Consider the following 26,378-nt stretch of genomic DNA (forward strand, 5'->3'; position numbering starts at 1 on the left):
CTTTGGTATGAGCCAAACTTATTCCAGTTTGGCTGTGGTATTTAGACTTGAATCTAAGGAAAAGACAAGCCCCGGCCAACACCCCTTGTAAGTAGGGCCGGATTTGCTCTCCCTACCGCCCCCAAGGCCAGGTTCCGCAATGCACCCCCTCCCCGCCAACCAAACTACCCCCCCTAATCAACGGAGAATGGCAACCGGATGGCAGGGGCGGCACAGTTAGTTCAAATATTTTTTTTCTTTTTTTTTACTTTATCATCACTTTTTTTATTTATTTTTATTTGTAGCTTGTTGCTTACTTTTTTTTATTTTTGTATAATTTTCTTATTTTTCACTTTTTAATTACTTTTTTATTTTATTAATTTAATTATTATTTCTTATTATTTATTTATTTTTTATCAATTTATTTTTTCACTTAACTTTTTTGCTATCATACAGGAGAAAACAATTCCCTGTGTGATAGCAATTGGAGGTGACAGGTTCTCTTTATTGACCCTGTCACCTCCAAAACAGGAGTCCTAGCGCTGTGCTAGAACTCCTGTCACAGCTGAGATGGGAAGAGCACAGCTCTCCCCTCTCACTGTGTACATCGGCAGCAGGAACAGGAGACAGACTCGGTGGCCGGGGGGGAGGACGGAGTCCCGAAGACAGAGCCAGCAGAGAGAGGTATGTGGGGTGGGGGGAGGACGGACGGGAGCACACATTTTACAAGTGATTTCGGCGACATCGCCGCAATCACTTGTTAACGAGCGAGCGGATTCCCCCATAACTTACCGCCCTTAATGTTACGGGCGTCGGGGGAATCCATGCCACTGCCGCCCCTTGGCGCCCTGCCACCCCAAGGCCTGGCCTCAGTGGCCTTGTGGGAAATCCGGGCCTGCTTGTAAGGAACAATGCTATTCCTGTGCCATGTTGCGTAACAGAAAACGGGACTCCGTGGTCGGAAAAAGCATCTTTAGTTTAAGGCTCCATTCACATCTAGGCAGACGAAATCGCTGCGTTTTGTCTCCGCAAATCGCGGTACAAATAGCGGCGTTTTGAACCGCGATTTGCAGCGACAAAACGCCGGTATTGTCCGCCTAGATGTGCCCCAGAATGACCCCCTCTATGGAAATGCTTCCCATCTCCTAGCCGAAACGCCTAAAGACGCCTGAAAAAAAGGTCCGGGACCTTTTTTCAGGCGGCAGGCGTCCGGCGTTCGGCGTGGAGATGTGAACCATCTCCATAGAGGGACATGTATTTCCAGCCCTCTGGCGGCAGCGGCGTAGCGCTACAGGCGTAAAAACGCCTAGATGTGAATGCGGTCTAAGTATTCTTTCATAATTTCTTTATCTGTATCTGTCATTACGTTTTAATAAATGTTATACTTTTAAGTATTTGTGTGTTCTCTCTTTGCACGTATCTAAAGCCCCATTCGCACGGTCGGACTTTTTGCCAACAAACTTCAAAATCAGCAAGTTTTCCAAAAAAATCTGACCATCGGGCAAACTTTTTCGGTTTTCATCGGACAAAAGTTCGCTCTGCAAACGGACAAACTTTTCGGCAACAAAAGTCCGATGGTGCATAGTCCGACCGCGTGTACAGAAATCCATCGGACTTTTGTCCGAAGTACAAATACGCATGCCCAGAACCAATGTTTAAAATCAACCAACAATAGCAGAAGTTGACCAAAGGGTGGCGATAAAGAGCAGAAAAGAGCAGAAAAACCATGTGATGTTGGGAAAGTTTGGGGAAAGTTTTCAGAAAAGTCCTGCCGTGTGTATGCTATGGGCGTGTCCGGAAGTGGAAGGCAAATGATAAATGGTTTTCCAAATGTTTTACAAATAAATCAGTGAAAAGTGTGGGGGGGGGGGCATTTGTATGGCGCCCCCCGGAGCCAATACTTTGTAGAACCCCCTTTCTCTACAAGTCTTTTTGGGGGGGTCTCTACCAGCTTTGCACATCTAGAGAGGGACATTTCTCCATTCTTCTTCTTTGTAAAATATCTCAAGTTCTGTCAGATTGGATGGAGAGCGTCTGTGATCAGCAATTTTCAGGTCTTGCCACAGATTCTCAATGGGATTTAGGTCTGGACTGTGACTGGGCCATTCTAACACATGAATAGGCTTTGATCTAAACCATTCCATTGTAGCTCTGGCTGTACTTTAGGGTCGTTGTCCTGCTGGAAGGTGAACCTCCCCCCTGTCTCAAGTCTTTTGCAGACTCTAATGCTGCATACACACGATCTGGCTTTTGCCCGGCCAAATCACATGGGAATTCCAACGGAATTCCATCGGAGAAAAATAGAACATGTTCTATATCTAAACTCCGATGGAATTCATCGGAATTTACGATGAAAAAACTCAGATGGGGCTACACACGATCAGCATATCTGATGTCCGTCTGACTTTTTCCATCGGAAATTTCGATCGTGTGTACGCGGCATAACAGGTTTTCTTCAAAGATTGTCCTGTATTTGGCTCCATCCATCTTCCCATCAACTCTGACCAGCTTCCCTTCCCTGTTCAAAGAAAAGCATCCCCACCACATGATGCTGCCACCACCATATTTCACGGTGGGGATGGTGTGTTCAGGGTGGTGTGCGGTGTTAGTTTTCCGCCACACATAGCATTTAGCTTTTAGCCCAAAAAGTTCAATTTCGGTGTCATGTGACCAGAGCCCCTTCTTCCACATGTTTGCTGTGTCCCCTCCCCCACATGTTTGCTGTGTCCCCTCCCCCACATGTTTGCTGTGTCCCCTCCCCCACGTGGCTTCTCACAAACTACAAACAGGACTTCTTATGTCTTTCTTTCTCCAATATTTTTCTTCTTGCCACTCTTCCATAAAGGGCAGATTTGTGGAGAGACCACTAATAGTTGTCCTGTGGACAGATTCTCCCCCCTGAGCTGTGGATCTCTGCAGCTCCTCCAGAGGTATCATGGACCTCTTGGCTGCTTCTCTGATGAATGCTCTCCTTGCCCGGCCCGGTCAGTTTAGGTGGACGGCCATGTCTTAGTAGGTTTGCAGTTGTGCCATACTCTTTCCATTTTCCGATGATGGATTGAACAGAAGCTCCGTGAGATCTTCAAAAGCTTGGGAGATTTTTTTTTTATAACCGAACCCTGCTTTATACTTCTCCACAACTTTATCCCTGACCTGTCTGGTGTGTTCCTTGGCCTTCATGATGCTGTTTGTTCACTAAGGTTCTCTAACAAACCTCTGAGGGCTTCACAGAACAGCTGTGATTATACTGAGATTACATGACACACAGGTGGACTCTATTTACTAATTAGGTGACTTCTGAAGGCAATTGGTTCCACTAGATTTTAGTTAGGGGTATCAGAGTAAAGGGGGCTGAATACAAATGCCCCTCCACACACACACAATTTTCACATATTTATTTATAAAAAAATAAATAAAAATTCCTTCCACTTCACGATTATGTGCCACTTTGTGTTGGTCCATCACATAAAATCCCAATGAAATACATTAGAGTTTTTTGGATGTAACATGAGAAAATGTGGAAAATGTCCAGGGGTATGAATACTTTTTCAAGGCACTGTATAGAATTACATTGTATCCCTGTCTCTCTTTCCACCCCTATGAGTTCTGCCCGCTCTCTGCCTTGTGTTTTATCTCTGGCTCTTTGGCCTGGAGGGAGTGTTCTATTATCTACCGATAAACCCAACGCTTCCCTCACTTTTCACCTTGTCACGGTGAGAAGCGTTCTCAACAATTCCTATATAAAGCCCGTCCGCCTTCCTTTTCACAATTTTCAACGTCCTATAGGATCCCTGATAGGAAATCATGGCTGGTGAGTACCGGGCAGAATCTGCCAATGTTTCTGTAGGGTTATGGCTGTCCAGAGACGAATTGCTGCAAGTTCACCCCTTCACTGATTGTGACTCGTCTGAGAACCGGGGGGGGGGATTCTGCCACCTCAAATTGAGAAGCGGGGGGGGGGGTTGCCGCGAATTAAGAAGCAGGGGGTGCCGCCGCTAATTGAAAAAATTGAGAAGTGGAGGGGTGCCGTGAATTGGGGGGGGGGGGTTGCCCTAAAAAAAAAAATATATATATATATATATATATAAAAGGGGGGTAGCCATCCGGGGCCATGGGGACCTCTGGGCCCTTTAATAAAAATTTTAATTAAAAAATAAATAAAAAATAAATTTAAAAAAATGTTTATATATAAAAAAAATATATAAATGTTTTTTTTATTTTTTTATAAAAAAAAAAAAAAAAAAAGGGGGGACCTCTGGGCCCTTTAATAAAAATAAAAAATAAAAAAAAATATAAAAAAAATTAAAACGTTTTTTATAAAAAAAAAAGGGGGGGGGATTGCCATCCGGGGCCCTGGGGACCTCTGGGCCCTTTAATAAAAGAAAATATATATAAAAAAAATATTTAAATGTTTTTTTTATAATTTTTCTTTAAAAATTATAAAAAAAAACATTAAAAAAATGTTATTTATATATTTTTTTATTTTCTTTATTAAAGGGCCCAGAGGTCCCCAGGGCCCCGGATGGCAACCCCCCCCCTTTTTTTTTATTAAAACATAAATATATATTATTTAATATATTTTTTTTATTAAGGGGCAACCCTCCCCTTAATAAAAAAAATATATTAAAAAATATATATTTATTTTTTAATAAAAAAAAAGGCGGGTTGCCATCCCGGGCCCTGGGGACCTCTGGGCCCTTTAATAAAAAAAAAAATATATAAATAACATTTTTTTTATGTCTTTTTTTTTTTATAATTTTTCTTTAAAAAAGGGGGGGTTGCCATCCGGGGCACTGGGGAGCTCCGGGCCCCTTACATATGTACTGTCTTTACCCCCCCTGATGGCGGCCCTGCACGCATTGCACGCAGGTACAGGGCACTTTGCAGAGCGGCCCCATTCACGTGAATACTAGGGTGATATAATTCAATGCTGCAACCGTGATGCTTCACCATTGTATGTGCGCACCCCCAGATTCTGTCTCTGCAGTTATAGTGGGAGTGGTTGGGGGATGGTAAAACTGCAGCTCAACCGCTGGGTTTTACTGCCCCCTTACTTCTAGTGTAGTGTACCTCCTCCCGCGCTCGCCTACGGGACTTCTCCAGAGCCTCTCCCATCCCCTGGAACTCCTGTATGTCCGGTCAGATCATACACCTATTATACATTCATATTTCAGCCTTTCCTATAAAGCTGGAGCAGCCTTTCCCTTTACCTCTTGTGTCCGTATTCTGCATGGGACAGCCTTTCCCTTTACCTCTTGTGTCCGTATTCTGCATGGGACAGCCTTTCCCTTTACCGTCCGTATTCTGCATGGGACAGCCTTTCCCTTTACCTCTTGTGTCCGTATTCTGCATGGGACAGCCTTTCCCTTTACCTCTTGTGTCTGTATTCTGCACGGGACAGCCTTTCCCTTTACCACTTGTGTCCGTATTCTGCATGGGACAGCCTTTCCCTTTACCTCTTGTGTCCGTATTCTGCATGGGACAGCCTTTCCCTTTACCTCTTCTGTCCGTATTCTGCATGGGACAGCCTTTCCCTTTACCGTCCGTATTCTGCATGGGACAGCCTTTCCCTTTACCTCTTGTGTCCGTATTCTGCATGGGACAGCCTTTCCCTTTACCGTCCGTATTCTGCATGGGACAGCCTTTCCCTTTACCGTACGTATTCTGCATGGGACAGCCTTTCCCTTTACCTCTTGTGTCCGTATTCTGCATGGGACAGCCTTTCCCTTTACCGTCCGTATTCTGCATGGGACAGCCTTTCCCTTTACCTCTTGTGTCCGTATTCTGCATGGGACAGCCTTTCCCTTTACCTCTTGTGTCCGTATTCTGCATGGGACAGCCTTTCCCTTTACCGTCCGTATTCTGCATGGGACAGCCTTTCCCTTTACCTCTTGTGTCCGTATTCTGCATGGGACAGCCTTTCCCTTTACCTCTTGTGTCCGTATTCTGCATGGGACAGCCTTTCCCTTTACCGTCCGTATTCTGCATGGGACAGCCTTTCCCTTTACCTCTTGTGTCCGTATTCTGCATGGGACAGCCTTTCCCTTTACCTCTTGTGTCTGTATTCTGCACGGGACAGCCTTTCCCTTTACCACTTGTGTCCGTATTCTGCATGGGACAGCCTTTCCCTTTACCTCTTGTGTCCGTATTCTGCATGGGACAGCCTTTCCCTTTACCTCTTCTGTCCGTATTCTGCATGGGACAGCCTTTCCCTTTACCGTCCGTATTCTGCATGGGACAGCCTTTCCCTTTACCTCTTGTGTCCGTATTCTGCATGGGACAGCCTTTCCCTTTACCGTCCGTATTCTGCATGGGACAGCCTTTCCCTTTACCGTACGTATTCTGCATGGGACAGCCTTTCCCTTTACCTCTTGTGTCCGTATTCTGCATGGGACAGCCTTTCCCTTTACCGTCCGTATTCTGCATGGGACAGCCTTTCCCTTTACCTCTTGTGTCCGTATTCTGCATGGGACAGCCTTTCCCTTTACCTCTTGTGTCCGTATTCTGCATGGGACAGCCTTTCCCTTTACCGTCCGTATTCTGCATGGGACAGCCTTTCCCTTTACCTCTTGTGTCCGTATTCTGCATGGGACAGCCTTTCCCTTTACCGTCCGTATTCTGCATGGGACAGCCTTTCCCTTTACCGTACGTATTCTGCATGGGACAGCCTTTCCCTTTACCTCTTGTGTCCGTATTCTGCATGGGACAGCCTTTCCCTTTACCGTCCGTATTCTGCATGGGACAGCCTTTCCCTTTACCGTCCGTATTCTGCATGGGACAGCCTTTCCCTTTACCGTCCGTATTCTGCATGGGACAGCCTTTCCCTTTACCGTCCGTATTCTGCATGGGACAGCCTTTCCCTTTACCGTCCGTATTCTGCATGGGACAGCCTTTCCCTTTACCTCTTGTGTCCGTATTCTGCATGGGACAGCCTTTCCCTTTACCGTCCGTATTCTGCATGGGACAGCCTTTCCCTTTACCTCTTGTGTCCGTATTCTGCATGGGACAGCCTTTCCCTTTACCGTACGTATTCTGCATGTTACAGCCTTTCCCTTTACCGTACGTATTCTGCATGGGACAGCCTTTCCCTTTACCGTCCGTATTCTGCATGGGACAGCCTTTCCCTTTACCGTCCGTATTCTGCATGGGACAGCCTTTCCCTTTACCGTCCGTATTCTGCATGGGACAGCCTTTCCCTTTACCGTCCGTATTCTGCATGGGACAGCCTTTCCCTTTACCGTCCGTATTCTGCATGGGACAGCCTTTCCCTTTACCGTACGTATTCTGCATGGGACAGCCTTTCCCTTTACCGTCCGTATTCTGCATGGGACAGCCTTTCCCTTTACCGTACGTATTCTGCATGGGACAGCCTTTCCCTTTACCGTACGTATTCTGCATGGGACAGCCTTTCCCTTTACCTCTTGTGTCCGTATTCTGCATGGGACAGCCTTTCCCTTTACCGTCCGTATTCTGCATGGGACAGCCTTTCCCTTTACCTCTTCTGTCCGTATTCTGCATGGGACAGCCTTTCCCTTTACCTCTTGTGTCCGTATTCTGCATGGGACAGCCTTTCCCTTTACCGTCCGTATTCTGCATGGGACAGCCTTTCCCTTTACCTCTTGTGTCCGTATTCTGCATGGGACAGCCTTTCCCTTTACCGTCCGTATTCTGCATGGGACAGCCTTTCCCTTTACCGTACGTATTCTGCATGGGACAGCCTTTCCCTTTACCTCTTGTGTCCGTATTCTGCATGGGACAGCCTTTCCCTTTACCGTCCGTATTCTGCATGGGACAGCCTTTCCCTTTACCGTCCGTATTCTGCATGGGACAGCCTTTCCCTTTACCGTCCGTATTCTGCATGGGACAGCCTTTCCCTTTACCGTCCGTATTCTGCATGGGACAGCCTTTCCCTTTACCGTCCGTATTCTGCATGGGACAGCCTTTCCCTTTACCGTCCGTATTCTGCATGGGACAGCCTTTCCCTTTACCTCTTGTGTCCGTATTCTGCATGGGACAGCCTTTCCCTTTACCGTCCGTATTCTGCATGGGACAGCCTTTCCCTTTACCTCTTGTGTCCGTATTCTGCATGGGACAGCCTTTCCCTTTACCGTACGTATTCTGCATGTTACAGCCTTTCCCTTTACCGTACGTATTCTGCATGGGACAGCCTTTCCCTTTACCGTCCGTATTCTGCATGGGACAGCCTTTCCCTTTACCGTCCGTATTCTGCATGGGACAGCCTTTCCCTTTACCGTCCGTATTCTGCATGGGACAGCCTTTCCCTTTACCGTCCGTATTCTGCATGGGACAGCCTTTCCCTTTACCGTACGTATTCTGCATGGGACAGCCTTTCCCTTTACCGTCCGTATTCTGCATGGGACAGCCTTTCCCTTTACCGTCCGTATTCTGCATGGGACAGCCTTTCCCTTTACCGTACGTATTCTGCATGGGACAGCCTTTCCCTTTACCTCTTGTGTCCGTATTCTGCATGGGACAGCCTTTCCCTTTACCGTCCGTATTCTGCATGGGACAGCCTTTCCCTTTACCTCTTGTGTCCGTATTCTGCATGGGACAGCCTTTCCCTTTACCTCTTGTGTCCGTATTCTGCATGGGACAGCCTTTCCCTTTACCGTCCGTATTCTGCATGGGACAGCCTTTCCCTTTACCTCTTGTGTCCGTATTCTGCATGGGACAGCCTTTCCCTTTACCGTCCGTATTCTGCATGGGACAGCCTTTCCCTTTACCGTCCGTATTCTGCATGGGACAGCCTTTCCCTTTACCGTCCGTATTCTGCATGGGACAGCCTTTCCCTTTACCGTCCGTATTCTGCATGGGACAGCCTTTCCCTTTACCGTCCGTATTCTGCATGGGACAGCCTTTCCCTTTACCTCTTGTGTCCGTATTCTGCATGGGACAGCCTTTCCCTTTACCGTCCGTATTCTGCATGGGACAGCCTTTCCCTTTACCTCTTGTGTCCGTATTCTGCATGGGACAGCCTTTCCCTTTACCGTAGGTATTCTGCATGTTACAGCCTTTCCCTTTACCGTACGTATTCTGCATGGGACAGCCTTTCCCTTTACCGTCCGTATTCTGCATGGGACAGCCTTTCCCTTTACCGTCCGTATTCTGCATGGGACAGCCTTTCCCTTTACCGTCCGTATTCTGCATGGGACAGCCTTTCCCTTTACCGTCCGTATTCTGCATGGGACAGCCTTTCCCTTTACCGTCCGTATTCTGCATGGGACAGCCTTTCCCTTTACCGTACGTATTCTGCATGGGACAGCCTTTCCCTTTACCGTACGTATTCTGCATGGGACAGCCTTTCCCTTTACCGTCCGTATTCTGCATGGGACAGCCTTTCCCTTTACCGTACGTATTCTGCATGGGACAGCCTTTCCCTTTACCGTCCGTATTCTGCATGGGACAGCCTTTCCCTTTACCGTACGTATTCTGCATGGGACAGCCTTTCCCTTTACCGTCCGTATTCTGCATGGGACAGCCTTTCCCTTTACCGTACGTATTCTGCATGGGACAGCCTTTCCCTTTACCGTACGTATTCTGCATGGGACAGCCTTTCCCTTTACCGTACGTATTCTGCATGGGACAGCCTTTCCCTTTACCGTACGTATTCTGCATGGGACAGCCTTTCCCTTTCCCCTCACATAACCTCTTGTGTACGTATTCTGCATGGAGCGGCCTTTCCCTTTCCCTTTACCTCTTCTGTCCGTCTTCTGCATGGAGCGGCCTTCGTCAGACACGTGCTCGGTGTACACGGCGTCCCGGTCAAACTCCACGGCCACTTTCACAGCGCCAGGTCCCTAATACATTACACAGTATTTAACCCCTTCCATCCCGGCCACTTCCCCCTCCTTCCTGCCCGGGACAGTTTTCAGCTCTCTGCGCTGTCAGATTGGAGTGACAGTTGCGCGGTCACGTGACATTGTACCCATAGGACAGTCACATCATTTTTTTGAGACAGACAAAGATTTATTTTGGTGGTATTTAATCACCACTGAGGGGGGGGTTCTTTTTTTTTTTTTTGCTAAACATATGAAAAATCAAGACTAAAAAAGTGAAAAAATAAAATATGTTTTTCATAGTTTGTTATAACATTTTCCAAACAGGTAATTTTTCTCTTTCATTGATGAGAATTGATAAGGTGACACTGAGAGGCACTGATAAGGTGACACTGAGAGGCACCGATGGGCTGCACTGATGAGGCCAATTTTGAAAATAAAAACGTTCTTTATTTCTATTATAACATTGAAAATAATAAGTCATTTTTCTTCTTCACTGATGTGCGCTTATGAGGCTGCACTGATGAGCACTGATGAGGCGGCACTGTTAAGCTGCACTGATGGGGACTGATGCTGCGTCACTAATGGGCACTGATAAATTGCAATGATGGGCACTGAAAGGCAGCACTGATTTGCTGCACTGAAGAGCACTGACATGCTATGGACACTAATGGGCACTGATGAGGCTGCACTGATGCTCACTGCTGAGGCTGCACTGATAAGCGGCACTGATGGGGACTGATGCTGTGGCACTAATGGGCACTGATAAACTGCAATAATGGGCACTGAAAGGCAGCACTGATTTGCTGCACTGATGAGCACTGACATGCTATGGACACGAATGGGCACTGATGAGGCTGCACTGATAGGCTGTACTGATGGGCACTGCTAAGGCAGAACTGATAAGCTGCACTGACGCTGTGGTACTAATGGGCACTGATAAACTGCAATGATGGGCACTGAAAGGCAGCACTGATATGCCATGGACACTGATGGGCACAGATGAGGCTGCATTGATAGGAACTGATATACTATGGACACTGATGAGGCTGCACTGATAAGCTGCACTGATGGGGACTGATGCTGCGGCACTAATGGGCACTGAAAAACTGCAATGATGGGCACTGAAAGGCAGCACTGATTTGCTGCACTGATGAGCACTGACATGCTATGGACACTAATGGGCACTGATGAGGCAACACTGATGAGGCTGCACTGATGGGCACTGATGAGGCTGCACTGATGGGCACTGATGAGGCTGCACTGATAGGCGGCACTGATGAGGCTGCACTGATGGGGAATGATAAACTGCAATGATGGGCACTGCAAGGCAGCACTGATATACTATGGACACTAATGGGCACAGATGAGGCTGCATTGATGGGCACTGATATACTATGGACACTGATGAGGCTGCCCTGATGGGCACTGCTAAGGATGCACTGATAAGCTGCACTGATAGGGACTGATGCTGCGACACTGATGGGCACTGAAAGGCGACACGGATGGGCATCTGAAGTAAAATAGTATTGGATTGAACTTCTATGTCTTAGTGAAGAGTTAAGCTGCCTGTGAATGATTCCAAGTAAGCAAGTGACCATACTGTGCAGACAGACTGGGCCTAAAGAGTTATGCCAATGCGTAAAGTGACATTTGATACGGAACTGTCATGTCCATCTGTTCCCAGGGAAAACGGCGCTGATTGTCTTAGCTCACCAGGAGCGCACTTCTTTTAATTATGCTATGAAGGAGGCGGCAGTGACGGTCCTGAAGAAGGAGGGATGGAACGTGATCGAGTCTGACCTCTACGCAATGCAATTCAATCCCGTGACATCACGAGATGACATCACAGGTAATTTATTCAAAAAAATCTACTGCTTTATAATATTACCGATTATATTATGTGTAGGAAGGGAGGGCGCGTTCCCACCGCCAGCCACTGGTGGGCGCTGTCGTAAATTAAATGAATTTTACTGTTTACTTTTTTTAAACTTTATTGCAGTTTCACGAAATGGCAGTTCATTCCTCTGTAGGCCTCCTACGACGGAATGAGGGATCGATCCGACAGGCGTACGTCTTAGTACGCCGTCGGATCGTAGGTGTATATTTACGCTGGCCGCTAGGTGGCGTTTCTGTCGAATTCCGCGTCGAGTATGCAAATTAGCTAGATACGGCGATCCACAACGTACGTCCGGGCGGCGCATTTTTTTACGCCCCTTGCGTTCGGCTTTGTCCGGCGTATAGTTAAAGCTGCTATATGGTGACGTGCTCAATGTTAAGTATGGGCGTCGTTCCCGCGTCGAAATTTTAATTTTTTTACGTCGTTTGCGTAAGTCGTTCGCGAATAGGGATTTGCGTAGAATGACGTCACCGTCGTAAGCATTGGCTTGTTCCGGTTTAATTTCGAGCATGCGCACTGGGATACCCCCACGGACGGCGCATGCGCCGTTCAAAAAAAAACGTTGTTTACGTCGGGGTCACGACGTATTTACATAAAACACGCCCCCATCACATCGATTTGAATTGCGCGCCCTTACGCCGCCAAAGATACACTACGCCGCCGTAACTTGTGGCGCGGATTCTTTGAGGATTCGGAAAAAAAAAGTACGTTACGGAGGTGTAGTGTATCTTAGATACGCTACGCCCGGCGGAATAATGCGCCGCTGTACGTGGATCTGCCCCAATGTTTTTAAAATTTTGCAATAATAAATATCCCCAAAAAATATATAACACTGATATGTTTTCTTATACATATTTTTGGTAAATAAAAAGCACAATAAGCGTATATTGATTGGTTTGCGCAAAAGTTATAGCGTCTACAAAATAGGGTATAGTTTTATGGCATTTTTATCAATATTTAAATTTTTTACTAGTAATGGGGGCGATTTGCGATTTTTATCGTGACTGCGACATTATGGTGGACACACCGGACACTTTTGGCGCTATTTTGGGACCATTCACATTTACACAGCGATCAGTGCTATAAATGTGCACTTATTACTGTCTGGCAGTGAAGGGGGTTAACCAGGAGGGGACTCTGAATGGGTAAAGTGTGTCCTAGGGATGTGTTCTAACTGTAGGGGGATGGGCTATGTGTGACATGACACTGATCACCGCTCCCAATTACAGGAACCGGTGATCAGTGTCCTGTCACTAGGAAGAATGTGGAAATGCTTGTTTACATCAACATTTCCCTCGTTCTTCCTCTCCGTGAGTAGATCGCGGGTATCCCCACGGACATCGAGTCCATGGGACCCGCGGTCGGACTCACGGAGCTTGCGGGGGGCGGGTGGGCGTAAAGGGGACGTACCTGTACGCCCATCTGCCTGTCCGTGCCATTCTGCCGACGTATATCGGATAGCGGATAGACCTGATTGTAATTTTTTTTATTATTTCCGCAGGTAATCCCAAGGATCCAAATCATTTCAAATATGGATCGGAGACTGCAAAAGCGTGGAAGGAAGGTCGCCTCACCAAAGACATCGTTGAAGAACAGAAAAAGATTGAAATGGCCGACCTTATCATTTTCCAGGTATGTCTATCGAAGTGAGTGAGTGAGAAACTTATATAGCGCAACACATGCGAACTGAATCGCCTCGGGGCGCTTAGTATCCTTTCCCTACTGTACTTTTGCCCTCAGATAAGATAGGTTTTGAGTTTTTTTCTGAAGGCCAGGTGATTCACCTCCATTCGGATGCTGGTTGGTAGAGCGTTCCATAGTCTAGGTCCTTGGATTCCAAATCTTCGTTCTCCTTTGGACTTGTATCTAGCTTTGGGTATCTGGAGTAGATTTTGGTTGTTGGATCGCAGAACGCGATTGGGGTTGTGAAATAAAAAATTTTCGCATAGATATTGGGGGGCATTTCCTTGAACACACTTATGTGTCAGACAGAGAGCCTTAAAAGTGATTCTGTCTTTTACTGGCAACCAATGAAGGGATCTCAGTGAAGCTGAGATTGATTCCCATGTTTTTTTCCCAGTCACGAGTCGAGCGGCCGTATTTTGAACGACTTGCAGACGAGTGATTTGGTATTTTGGGAGTCCGAGGTAAAGGGCATTCGCATAGTCAAGTCTGGAGTTGATAATTGTACCCACCACGACTGCAATGTCCTCTTTCGGGATAAAGGGAATGAGTCTGCGTAGTTGGCGCAGCAGATGGTGGCATCCGCTGACTACTGACCCTATTTGTACATCCATTGTCATGTGGGTGTTGCTGATGAGAACCATTATTAATCCTTTTCACAGTGAAATTTGATGCACATTTTGTATAAGAAGACCATCCATCAATATTCAGAAAAGAAAAAAGGGGTTCCCCTGGGTGGACTTTTAAGGCACTAATAGTATTCCAAAATATACAGGATATTGAGAGTAAAAAAATATAGTTTTATTCCCAACTGTACATTTGTGAATAAAACTATATTTGTTTACTCTCAATATCCTGTATATTTTGGAATACTATTAGTGCCTTAAAAGTCCACCCATTTTCTCATATATACTGGATGTGGCACAAGCATACATTTTCCATTCACCCCCCTTTCATCCATCAATATTCATATATATTTAGTTTTTTCATCCACTTGGACTATTTATTTAGCACTTTTAATATATATTGCACATCTTCATTGTTATTTATTATTAGTTTGCAGCAGGGCTGGCAAGTTTCTTATACTTATAATGTAAACAACCAAAAAGGAAAAAACCTGAAAGGGATAGACATAATTGTTGCAAAGTCTAAAGCTGGCCATACAATAGTAAAATTGTGTTCGAAACCATTCATTGTCTAGGAACATTGTTCGATTTTCTAATGGTTATTGGGGGTCAAATTGACATTTGTTTTCGATCGCAGTGATGACAAAATAAAAAGGAGAAGGATGGAAATGTTTTCTTGAATGAATAAAAATCGAAAAAGGATGGAAATTTTTTCTTGAATGAATGAATTAGAAGGATGGAAATTTTTTCTTAAATAAATGAAAATTGAAGGAAAAGGATGGAAATTTTTTCCTGAATGAATAAATTAGAAGAAGGATGAAAATGTTTTCTTGAATAAATGTTCTTGAATGAAAATTGAAGGAAAAGGATGGAAATGTTTTCTTGAATGAATGAATTAGAAGGAGAAGGATGGAATTTTTTTTAATGAATGATTTAGAAGAACTTTAATCTTGAATGAATGAATTTGAAGGAGAAAGATGGAAAAAAATTTCTTGAATAAATGAAAATTGAAGGAGAAGGATGGAATTTTTTTCTTGAATGAATGAATGAATTCAAAGGAGAAGGATGAAAATTTGTTCTGAATGAATGAATTCTAAGTTAGCAGCAGGGCTTATAATGTAAACAACCAAAAAGGAAAAAACCTGAAAGGGATAGACATAATTGTTGAGAAGTCTAAAGCTGGCCATACAATAGTAAGATTTTCTAATGGTTATTGGGGGTCAAATTGACATTTGTTTTCGAACGCAGCGATGACAAAAAAAAGGAGAAGGATAGAAATGTTTTCTTGAATTAATAAAAATCGAAGAAGGATGGAAATGTTTTCTTGAATGGATAAATTAGAAGAAGGATGGAAATGTTTTCTTGAATGAATGCATTCGAAGGAGAAAGATGGAAATTTTTCTTGAATAAATGTTCTTAAATGAATGTAAATTGAAAGAAAAGGATGGAAATGTTTTCTTGAATGAATGAATTAGAAGAAGGATGGATTTTTTTTCTTAAATGAATGAATTTGAAGGAAAAGGATGGAACTTTTATCTTGAATGAATGAATTTGAAGGAGAAAGATGGAAACATTTTCTTGAATAAATGAAAATTGAAGTAGAAGGATGGAATTTTTTTCTTGAATGAATGAATTCAAAGGAGAAGGATAGAAATTTGTTCTGAATTAATGAATTCGAAGGAGAAGGCAGGAATTTTTTTCTTGAATAAATGAAAATTGAAGGCGAAGGAAGGAATTTTTTTCTTGAATGAATGAATTAGGAGAACGATGGACATTTTTTATTGAATGAATTAGAAGGAGAAGGATGGAAATTTGTTCTTGAATGAATGAATGAATGGCATAGGTGGTTCTCGTAGAGAATTCGAAGAAGTATGGAAATATTTTCTTGAATGAATTTGAAGTAGAAGGATGGGCATTTTTTCTTGAATGAATGGCGTAGGTGGTTCTAATTTGAGAAAGTCTGTTCATTCAAAAACTGAATGTAAAAAGCTAAAACTAAATTTTGAAGTACTTTTGAACAACATTCGTCAAGTCATTGGATGTGCTGAGAATTTATTACACGAATGTTCGTATGAACGTCGTTGAAAACCTAGGCCTAGATTCACGTAGGGCGGCATTACGTTGTGCGGGCGTAGCGTATCTTATTTACGCTACGCCGCCGCTACTTAGAGAGGCAAGTGCTGGATTCACAAAGCTACGTTACGGCGGCGTAGCGTAAATCGGCCTGCGTAAGCGCGCGTAATTCAAATGTGGAAGAGGTGGGCGTGTTTTATGTAAATTAAGCATGACCCCGCGTAAATTACGCTTCGAACGAACGGCGCATGCGCCGTCCGTGGCTGTATCCCAGTGCGCATGCGTCAGATACAAAGCCTAAGATACGTCGAACACTGCCTACGACGTGAACGTAACTTATGCACAGCCCTATTCGCGTACGACTTACGTAAATGATGTAAAAAGATACGCCTGTTCCGACGTCCATACCTTCCATGGGCTGCGCCACCTAGAGACCAGCTTTATCTTTACGCCGGCGTATGTCTTACGTAAACGGCGTAACTAATTGCGACGGGCGTACGTACGTTCGTGAATCGGCGTATCTTGCTCATTTACATATTCGACACGGAAATCAACGGAAGCGCCACCTAGCGGCCAGCGTAACTATGCACCCCAAGATACGACGGCGTAGGAGATTTACGCTGCTCGTATCTTGGCCAAATCTATGCGTAACTGATTCTATGAATCAGGCGCATAGATACGATGGCGGCCATTCGGACTTACGACGGCGTATCTGGAGATACGCCGTCGTAAGGCTTTGAGAATCTGGGCCCTAGTATGGCCAGATTTAGGAAGTTTGACAGATCTGCTTCATTCTGCACATCAGCTTTGGTCTCCTGAAACCCGCGCTGCTCTGTATTACGCTTACCAACCCCGCACTTGACTCCCCCTATTGGTTAATATTGGTTAGTCAGGCTGCCCAACAAAGTAATGGGCAGATTGGTAGTGTACATGAAACAATCACAGAAGCTTGACCCAATGCTACCCCCATCTATTAGATTATTTGCCCTCTTATCTTTCTGTAGATGTCTGTTTGGGGTTTTGTCATGGGTATTAGATTAGTATTTTATGTACAGTGCTATAATAATGCTTTATATGTAGAGGACAAAGATAATACAAGCTATGTGTTATGTATTACAGTTCCCCCTGTATTGGTTCGGGACGCCCGCCATAATGAAAGGATGGTTTGAGCGAGTGTTGTGTTTGGATTTTGCCTACAATTATAAGACCTTGTGCTCCGAAGGACCATTCAAGGTAAGAAGAAGTGAACATCGGCCATTGCAATGAATACAGGCAACACATTGTACCTGTCTGAGACTTCCTTTTAACTGTCTAATGCCCCGTACACGCGATCGGAATTTCCGATGGGGTAAAATCCGATGGAATTTTCCAGTCGGAATTCCGCTCAAGCTGGCTTGCATACACACTGTCAGACCAAATTCCGACCGCCCCAAAACACGGTGATGTAAAACACCACGACGAGCCGAGAAAAATTAAGTTCAATGCTTCCGAGCATGCGTCGACTTGATTCTGAGCATGCGTGTTTTTTTTCTCCGTCGGAGTTCCACACAGACGATCGTAATTTTTGATAGGATTTTTTTTCCAAAACATGTTCTATTTCTAAACTCCGTTCGTGTGTACAAGGCATAAGTCGGCGGTGCCCAACCTGTGGACCAAGGGCCACAAGCAGCCCCAGGCGGCTATGAATGCAAACAAAATAGTCAACTTGCTCAACCACTTAAGGACCGCCGCACGCCGATATACGTCGACAGAATGGCACGGCTGGGCACAAGGACGTACAGGTACGTCCCCTTTAGGAACCCAGTCGTGGGACCCGGTCCAAAGCTCCATGACCGTGCCCGCGGCACCTGTGGACCCGATCGCCGCCGATGTCCCGTGATCGGGTCACAGGAGCTGAAGAATGGGGAGAGGTAAGTGTAAACAAACCTTCCCCGTTCTTCTCTGTGGCTTGTCACTGATCGACTGTTCCCTGTCATAGGGAACGACGATCAGTGACGTCACACGCCCAGCCAGGCCCCCCTACAGTAAGAATCACACACTAGGGCACACTTAACCCCTACAGCGCCCCCTAGAGGTTAACCCCTTCACTGCCAGTGTCATTTTTTACAGTAATCCGTGCATTTTTATAGCACTGATCGCTATTGCTGTTTTTATATATTTTCTTTGGGGATATTTATTATAGCAAAAAGTCAAAAATATTTTTTTTTTTCAATTGTTGCTCTTTTTTTGTTTATAGCGCAAACAAAAAAAAAACGCAGAGGTGATCAAATACCACTAAAAGAAAGCTCTATTTGTGGGGAGAAAAGGACGCCAATTTTGTTTGGAAGCCACGTCGCACGACCGCGCAATTGTCAGTTAAAGCGACGTAGTGCCGAATCGTGTTAGTTTATGAGAAACATTGTCAGATATGGCACTAGTTTTATGTTGGCCGCTTTTACTTTTATAAGAAAATAATATATTAAAAAAAATGAAGTTTTGTTACTTAGGTACACACAGTATTTCACAAAAGTAAGTACACCCCATCACATTAATGTAAATCTTTCCTTGTATCTTTTCATGTGACAACACTGAAGAAATTACACTTTGCTACAATGTTGTGTAGTGAGTGTATAACAGTGTAAATTTGCTGTCCCCTAAAAATAACTCGACACACAGCCATTAATGTCTAAACCTCTGGCAACAAAAGTGAAAATGTCCAAATTGGGCCCAAAGTGTCAATATTTTGTGTGGCCGCCATTATTTTCCAGCACTGCCCTAACCCTCTTGGGCATGGAGGTCACCAGAACTTTACAGGTTGCCACTGGAGTCCTCTTCCCCTCCTCCATGACGACATCACGGAACTGGTGGATGTTGGAGACCTTGCGCTTCTCCACCTTCCGTTTGAGGACCCCCCACAGATGATCAATAGGGTTTAGGTCTGGAGACATGCTTGGCCAGTCCATCACCTTTACCCTCAACTTCTTTAGCAAGGCAGTGGTGGTCTTGGAGGTGTGTTTGGGGTCATTATCATGTTGGAATACTACCCTGTGACCCAGTCTCTGAAGGGAGGGGATCATGCTCTGCTTCAGTATTTCACAGTACATGTTGGCATTCATGGTTCCCTCAATGATCTGTAGCCCCCCAGTGCCGGCAGCCCCAGACCATGACCCTCCCACCACCATGCCTGACTGTAGACAAGACACACTTGTCTTTGTCCTCCTCACCTGGTTGCCACCACACGCGCCTGACACCATCTGACACCAAATACGTTTATCTTGGTCTCATCAGACCACAGGACATGGTTCCAGTAATCCATGTCCTTAGCCTGCTTGTCTTCAGCAAACTGTTTGTGGTCTTTCTTGTGCATCATCTTTAGAAGAGGCTTCCTTCTGGGACGACAGGCATGCAGACCAATTTGATGTAGTGTGCGGCATATGGTCTGAGCACTAACAGGCTGACCCCTCCCCCACCCCTTCAATACCTGCAGTAATGCTGGCAGCACTCATACGTCTATTTCCCAAAGACATCCTCTGCATATGACGCTAAGAACGTGACCTCAACCCCTTAGGTGGACTATGATGGGGTCTGTTCTGAGTGGAACCCGTCCTGTTTTACCGCTGTATGGTCTTGGCCACCGTGCTGCAGATCAGTTTCAGGGTCTTGCCAATCTTCTTTGCCATGATGCCAAGGTGCCATGTTGTACTTCCAGTGACCAGTGTGAGAGAGGTAAAGTCCAAGTTTGCCTATATTGCATCAGTCCACCCCACTCTCTTTTTCTGATCTACAAAGCTGGTCCTGTTATATTTAAACCCGTCCTGGACGTTTGATTCTGGAGATGTGTGGCCAGCTTTAGATGTGGTCATTTCCCAAAGAGAAGGAGACCTGGACAATGCAACACCACTAATAATGAGAATGGGATCTTCATGTTTTATGTGACACTAGATGACCCCTCTATGTAGGATCTGGAACAGAGAATAGTGGACTGCAAGGGGTACCCTAAGATTTGGTTTTCATTTTTCATTACAGAATAAGAAAGCTTTGCTTTCATTCACAACTGGCAGCATACAATCAATGTTCTCAACTTCAGGAATAGTTGGAGACATAAATGTCATTCTATGGCCACTCCAGGTAAGGCATTGTCTTTTGTGTTACTCGTTAGAATAAGAACCCATCCTGATGTCCCATCCTGTCCAGCAGTGGTGGCTGGTGTTATTGCTATGACTCACCATGAGGTCTCATTCTATCTGCAGAGCGGTGTTCTGAATTCCTGTGGCTTTAAAGTCTTGGCGCCCCAAATCTCATACGCCGTGGCTCACATGACCCAGGAGGTCCGCGTGGAGACACTGAAGAGCTGGGAGAAGCGGCTGGAGACTATCTGGGATGAAAAGACCATCAAATACCTTCCACTTCAAGACTTCGAAGACTTTTCTGGTGGATTATCACTGAAGAAAGAGGTGGAGGAGTCGCTGTCTGCATCCAAGTATGCTCCAACGGTGGGGCAGAACCTGGGGAAGCCTCTACCGCCTGACAGCCAGGTGAAAGCAGAAGGCTCCAGGCTGTAATAAGACTATATTATGGCGCACTCAGGGGATGCAGTACTGTGCCACCGGTGGGGCTGGGGAGACAGTTCAAAGCTGTGACTATGTACTTAGTTTATGTGTGTCTGAAGGAAGGATGGTTCCTTAGCCAACAGCAACCATTACGACTTTCCTTTCCATGTTTCCAGTACAATAATGAGATCATGAAATGGTGAATCTGATTGGTTGCTATGTGTAAAAGAAGACTTCTGGACATTTATAAGCCTGAGACAGTTTACAATGACCAACCTTGGCAGTTTTCTTACCATATCTTCTGTGCTACCTCAGTATATGTATTGTGCAACCAAATATTTGTACTAGACATGTACAATTTGTTTAGTTCCAAATTCTTTTTTTTGCCGAAATTCAACAAATTTGTTTAATCGGAAATATCGGAATTAACAAAAACCCGAAATTCGAAAATTCGTAAACCTTAAAATGAAAAAGAAATCCCAAATTTTAAAATGCGAAATGCGAAAATTTGAAAATAGGGACAAAAATCCAAAAATTAGAAAGAACGAAAATTATAAAACCTGAAAATTTGAAAAACTAAAATAACTAACTAACTAATAATAACTATTACTAACTATTAAATTATAGGTATTGGATTTTTTCTTTCAAATTTGGCTGTTAGTGAATGTAACGAATACCAATTTATCCAAAGTTACAAATTATCTGAAATAAAAAATGCCGCATCTAAACAAATGAAACTTAACAAATTAATAATAATTAAAATGAATAATAGTAAAAAAAAAGCGTATTATTATTATTTATTATTATTAGTTTAAGTTCCATATGTTAGATAATATTTTAGATAATTCTGAACTTCACATTCGTTACGTTCACTAACAGACAAATTTGAAAGGAATTTCCAGTACCTATAATTTAAAGTTTATTATTATTAGTTAGTTGGTTATTATTTTGGATTTGCATTCTTTTGAATTTTCTGATTTTTGTTCTTTCAAATTTTCGGATTTTCTTTCTTATTTTCAAATTTCCGAATTTTCGCATTTCTGAATTTCAGAATTTTCAAATTTCAGAATTTTCTAATTTCAGAATTTTCTCATTTTCAGATTTGGAATTTCGGAATTTTTACATTTTTCAGATTTTCAGATTTTCGGAAATTCGGAAATTCTAATTTTAAAATTTTCAGATTTAGAATTTCAGAATTTTCGAATTTACAAATTCATTAGAAATAACAAATTTAAAAAGTTTTGAAGTGAAATATTTTAACATTAAAAAAAGTTGTATATCAATAATAAATGTTTTTCAGTTTTCCAAAAATGTCACTACAATAAAATGGCAAATTCATCCTAATAAAAGTTTGGAGTGCATCTGGCATCATGCTGCATTTTGTATATGTGTTATTTCCGTGTGACTTGGCCTCTGGAAGGTTTTACCCCCCCCCCCTTCACGACCAGAGCCTTTTTCGCTATTCAGCACTGTGCTACTTTAACTGCTAATTGCGCGGTCATGCAACTCTGTACCCAAATGAGATTTATATATTTTTTTCACACAAATAGAGCTTTCCTTTTGGTGGTATTTGATCACTACTGGGTTTATTTATTTTTTATATAAAAAAAAAAGAAATAAAAACAAACAATATGTTTTACTTTCTGTTAAAAAACATATCCAATTTCTTTATACATTTTGTCCAAAATGTATCCTACTGGTTTTTTTTTATATTCATATATATGTATATATATATATATATGTATATATATATATATATATATATATATATATATATATATATATATATATATATATATATATATAAAATTTGAAATATTTATATATATATATATATATATATATATATACATACATATAATTAGAATATATATATATATATATATAAAATTTGAAATATTTATATATATATATATATATATATATATATATATATATATACATATATACATACATATAATTAGAATATATATATATATATATATATATATATATATATATATATATATATATATATATATAAAAATAGAAAAAGAAGATTATTTAAAATGAAATACTAAACGTTTTTTTTTAAATCAGAATATAACATATAATATAATACAAGATCATATAATTTATATTTGAATTTATTTAGTTGTTGATTGACATATCCATGTTTTTTCCCCACACACATAGAGCTTTCTTTCTGTGGTATTTGATCACTACTGGGTTTATTTATTTTTTATTTCCCAGCACTGCCTTAACCCTCTTGGGCATGGAGTTCACCAGAGCTTCACAGGTTGCCACTGGAGTCCTCTTCCCCTCCTCCATGACGACATCACGGAGCTGGTGGATGTTGGAGACCTTGCGCTCCTCCACCTTCCGTTTGAGGACCCCCCACAGATGCTCAATAGGGTTTAGGTCTGGAGACATGCTTGGCCAGTCCATCACCTTTACCCTCAGCTTCTTTAGCAAGGCAGTGATCGTCTTGGAGGTGTGTTTGGGGTCATTATCATGTTGGAATACTGCCCTGCGGCCCAGTCTCTGAAGGGAGGAGATCATGCTCGGCTTCAGTATGTCACAGTACATGTTGGCATTCATGGTCCCCTCAATGATCTGTAGCCCCCCAGTGCCAGCAGCACTCATGCAGCCCCAGAACGTGACACTCCCACCACCATGCTTGACTGTAGGCAAGACACACTGGTCTTTGTCCTCCTTACCTGGTTGTCGCCACACACGCCTGACACCATCTGACACCAAATACGTTTATCTTGGTCTCATCAGACCACAGGACCTGGTTCCAGTAATCCATGTCCTTAGTCTGCTTGTCTTCAGAAAACTGTTTGTGGGCTTTCATGTGCATCATCTTTAGAAGAGGCTTCCTTCTGGGACGACAGCCATGACCGATTTGATGCAGTGTGCGGCGTATGGTCTGAGCACTGACAGGCTGACCCCTCCCCCAGCAATGCTGGCAGCACTCATACGTCTATTTCCCAAAGACAACCTCTGGATATGACGCTGAGCATGTGACCTCAACTTTTTTGGTGGACCATGGCGAGGCCTGTTCTGAGTGGAACCCGTCCTTTTATACCGCTGGGTGGTCTTGGCCACCGTGCTGCAGATCAGTTTCAGGGTCTTGGAAATCTTCTTATAGCCTAGGCCATCTTTATCTAGAGCAGCAATTCTTTTTTTTCAGATCCTCAGAGAGTTCTTTGCCATGAGGTGCCATGTTGTCCTTCCAGTGACCAGTATGAGAGAGTGAGAGAGATGAAGTCCAAGTTTGCCTATATTGCATCAGTCCACCCCATTCTCTTTTGCTGATCTACAAAGCTGGTCCTGTTATATTTAAACCAGTCCTGGACGTTTGATTCTGGAGATGTGTGGCCAGCTTTAGATGTGGTCATTTCCCAAAGAGAAGGAGACCTGGACAATACAACACCACTAATAATGAGAATGGGATCTTCTTGTTTTATGTGACACTAGATGACCCCTCTATGTAGGATCTGGGACAGAGAATAATGGACTGCAAGGGGTACCCTAAGATTTGGTTTTCATTTTTTTTTTTCATGTATTCCTTACAGAATAAGAAAGCTTTGCTTTCATTCACAACTGGCAGCCTACAATCAATGTTCACACCTTCAGGAATAGATGGAGACATAAATGTCATTCTATGGCCACTCCAGGTAAGACATTGTCTTTTTTGTTACTCGTAAGAATAAGAACCCATCCTGATGTCCCATCCTGTCCAGAAGTGGTGGCTGGTGCTCCAGCGTTTGGGCAGATGGACCACCTGCCGGTCACCCCCTGGTCACCGGCTCTCTTACCCTGTGCTGTGCTGGATGGTCCAACAGGAGAAAATAGGGGGCTCTGTGTAGGCTCCGGGCCCAGGGATGTCAGCTTGATGAGGTCAGCAGACGTTGGCAGGGTGGGATCGATGTCGGAGAGGTGTGCACAGTGTAACAAGGGCGATTCTCTATAGGTGTGTTCTCCCCTCTTCTGCAGCCACAGGAGGAGCAGACAGCACTCAGAATGGAGGGGCCAGAAGATTGGACTTGTCGGTCGGTGGGTCGGTCACTCGGTCCTCGGCATCACGGCAGCCGTGCATCTCCTCCCTCCTTCTCTTAGCCCAAGGGGGTTGTTTCTCATTTCGGCCAATTGGGAAACAGGTCTCGGAAACCACTTCCTGATTGGCCGGGAGGAGAATCAGTGTGACAATAGTGAATATTTATCCCAAAGGTGTTCTATCAGGTTGAGGTCAGCACTCTGTGCAGGCCAGTCATGTTCCTCCACCCCAAACTCGCTCATCCATGTCTTAATGGACTTTGCTTTTTGCACTGGTTCAAATCATTTGGTGGACGGGGGATTGTGGTGTGGGGGGAGGGGGGATTATGGCGTTGTTTTTCAGGGGTTGATCTTGGCCCATTAGTTCCAGTAAAGGGAACTCTTAAGGTGTCAGCATACCAAGACATTTTGGACAATTTCATGCTCCCAACTTTGTAGGAAGAGTTTGGGGGTGACCCTTTCCTGTTCCAACATGACTGCGCACCAGTGCACAAAGCAAGGTCCATGAAGACGTGGATGAGCGAGTTTGGGGTGGAGGAACTTGACTGGCCTGCCTGTCCTGACCTCAACCCGATAGAACACCTTTGGGATGAATAAGAGCGGAGACTCTGAGCCAGGCCTTCTCGTTCAACATCAGTGCCAAATGGACTTCTGGAAGAATGGTCAAACATTCCCATAGACACCCTCCTAAACCCAGAAGAGTTGAAGCTGTTATAGCTGCAAAGGGCGGGGCCAACTCAATATTGAACCCTACGGACTAAGACTGGGATGCCATTAAAGCTCATGTGCGTGCAAAGGCAGGTGTCCCAATACTTTTGACCATATAGTATACCTCTAGTTATTATACCTTAGAAAGATATAACGCATCAGTCCACCATCATCATGAAGAGGCAGATACGTTGACATGTGTTATAGTTGGGTCAGGTTATGGAGCTCCAACTGGTCACTGTTGTAGGCAGCAGGAAAAGTGACAGGCACCCTCAAATTTCATGCATCACATCTTCATGACCCAACGATTATTGCTATGACTCACCATGAGATCTCATTCTATCTGCAGAACGGTGTTCTGAATTCCTGTGGCTTTAAAGTCTTGGCGCCCCAAATTTCATACAGCGTGGCTCACGTGTCCCAGGAGGTCCGCGTGGAGACACTGAAGAGCTGGGAGAAGCGGCTGGAGACTATCTGGGATGAAAAGCCCATCAAATACCTTCCAGTTAAAGACTTCGAAGACTTTTCTGGTGGATTTTCACTGAAGAAAGAGGTGGAGGAGTCGCTGTCTGCATCCAAGTATGCTCCGACGGTGGGGCAGAACCTGGGGAAGCCTCTACCGCCTGACAGCCAGGTGAAAGCAGAAGGCTCCAGGCTGTCATAAGAGTATATGGCGCACTCAGGGGATGCAGTACTGTGCCACCGGTGGGGCTCGGGAGACAGTACAAAGCTGTGACTATGTACTTAGTTTATGTGTGTCTGAAAGAAGGATGGTTCCTTAGCCAACAGCAACCATTACGACTTTCCTTTTCATGTTTCCAGTACAATAATGAGAACATGAAATGTTGACGTTGATTGGATACCATATCTTCTGTGCTTCTACAGTATATGTATTCTGCAACCAAATATTTGTACTAGACATGTGCAATTTCTTTAGTTCCAGATTTGTTTCTTGCCGAAATTCAACAAATTTGTTTAATCGGAAATATTAGAATTAACAAAAACCCATTTAATGAATTTTTCCGAAATTCAAAAATGTGTA

At 44.0% G+C, this 26,378-nt stretch overlaps 1 protein-coding gene across 3 annotated transcripts; it reads left to right on the forward strand.

The window, feature by feature from the left end:
- Positions 1-3,753: 3,753 nt before the first annotated feature.
- Positions 3,754-26,191, forward strand: LOC120917934 (NAD(P)H dehydrogenase [quinone] 1-like). 3 transcript variants are annotated; one of them, XM_040329557.1, is made up of 6 exons: positions 3,754-3,790; positions 11,464-11,628; positions 13,178-13,308; positions 17,178-17,291; positions 20,064-20,165; positions 25,686-26,191. In XM_040329557.1, exons 1-6 carry the CDS (start codon positions 3,784-3,786, stop codon positions 25,998-26,000), a joined length of 834 nt encoding a protein of 277 aa, XP_040185491.1. In that variant the 5' UTR covers positions 3,754-3,783; the 3' UTR covers positions 26,001-26,191. The 3 variants fall into 3 exon arrangements, with proteins under 3 accessions (XP_040185491.1, XP_040185490.1, XP_040185492.1); XM_040329556.1 differs by lacking the exon at positions 20,064-20,165 and adding an exon at positions 24,148-24,249; XM_040329558.1 differs by lacking the exon at positions 25,686-26,191 and adding an exon at positions 20,288-20,705.
- The last annotated feature ends 187 nt before the right edge of the window (positions 26,192-26,378 follow it).

Source organism: Rana temporaria, chromosome 11, assembly GCF_905171775.1.
Source record: "Rana temporaria chromosome 11, aRanTem1.1, whole genome shotgun sequence".
In the NCBI taxonomy this organism is placed as follows: domain Eukaryota; kingdom Metazoa; phylum Chordata; class Amphibia; order Anura; family Ranidae; genus Rana; species Rana temporaria.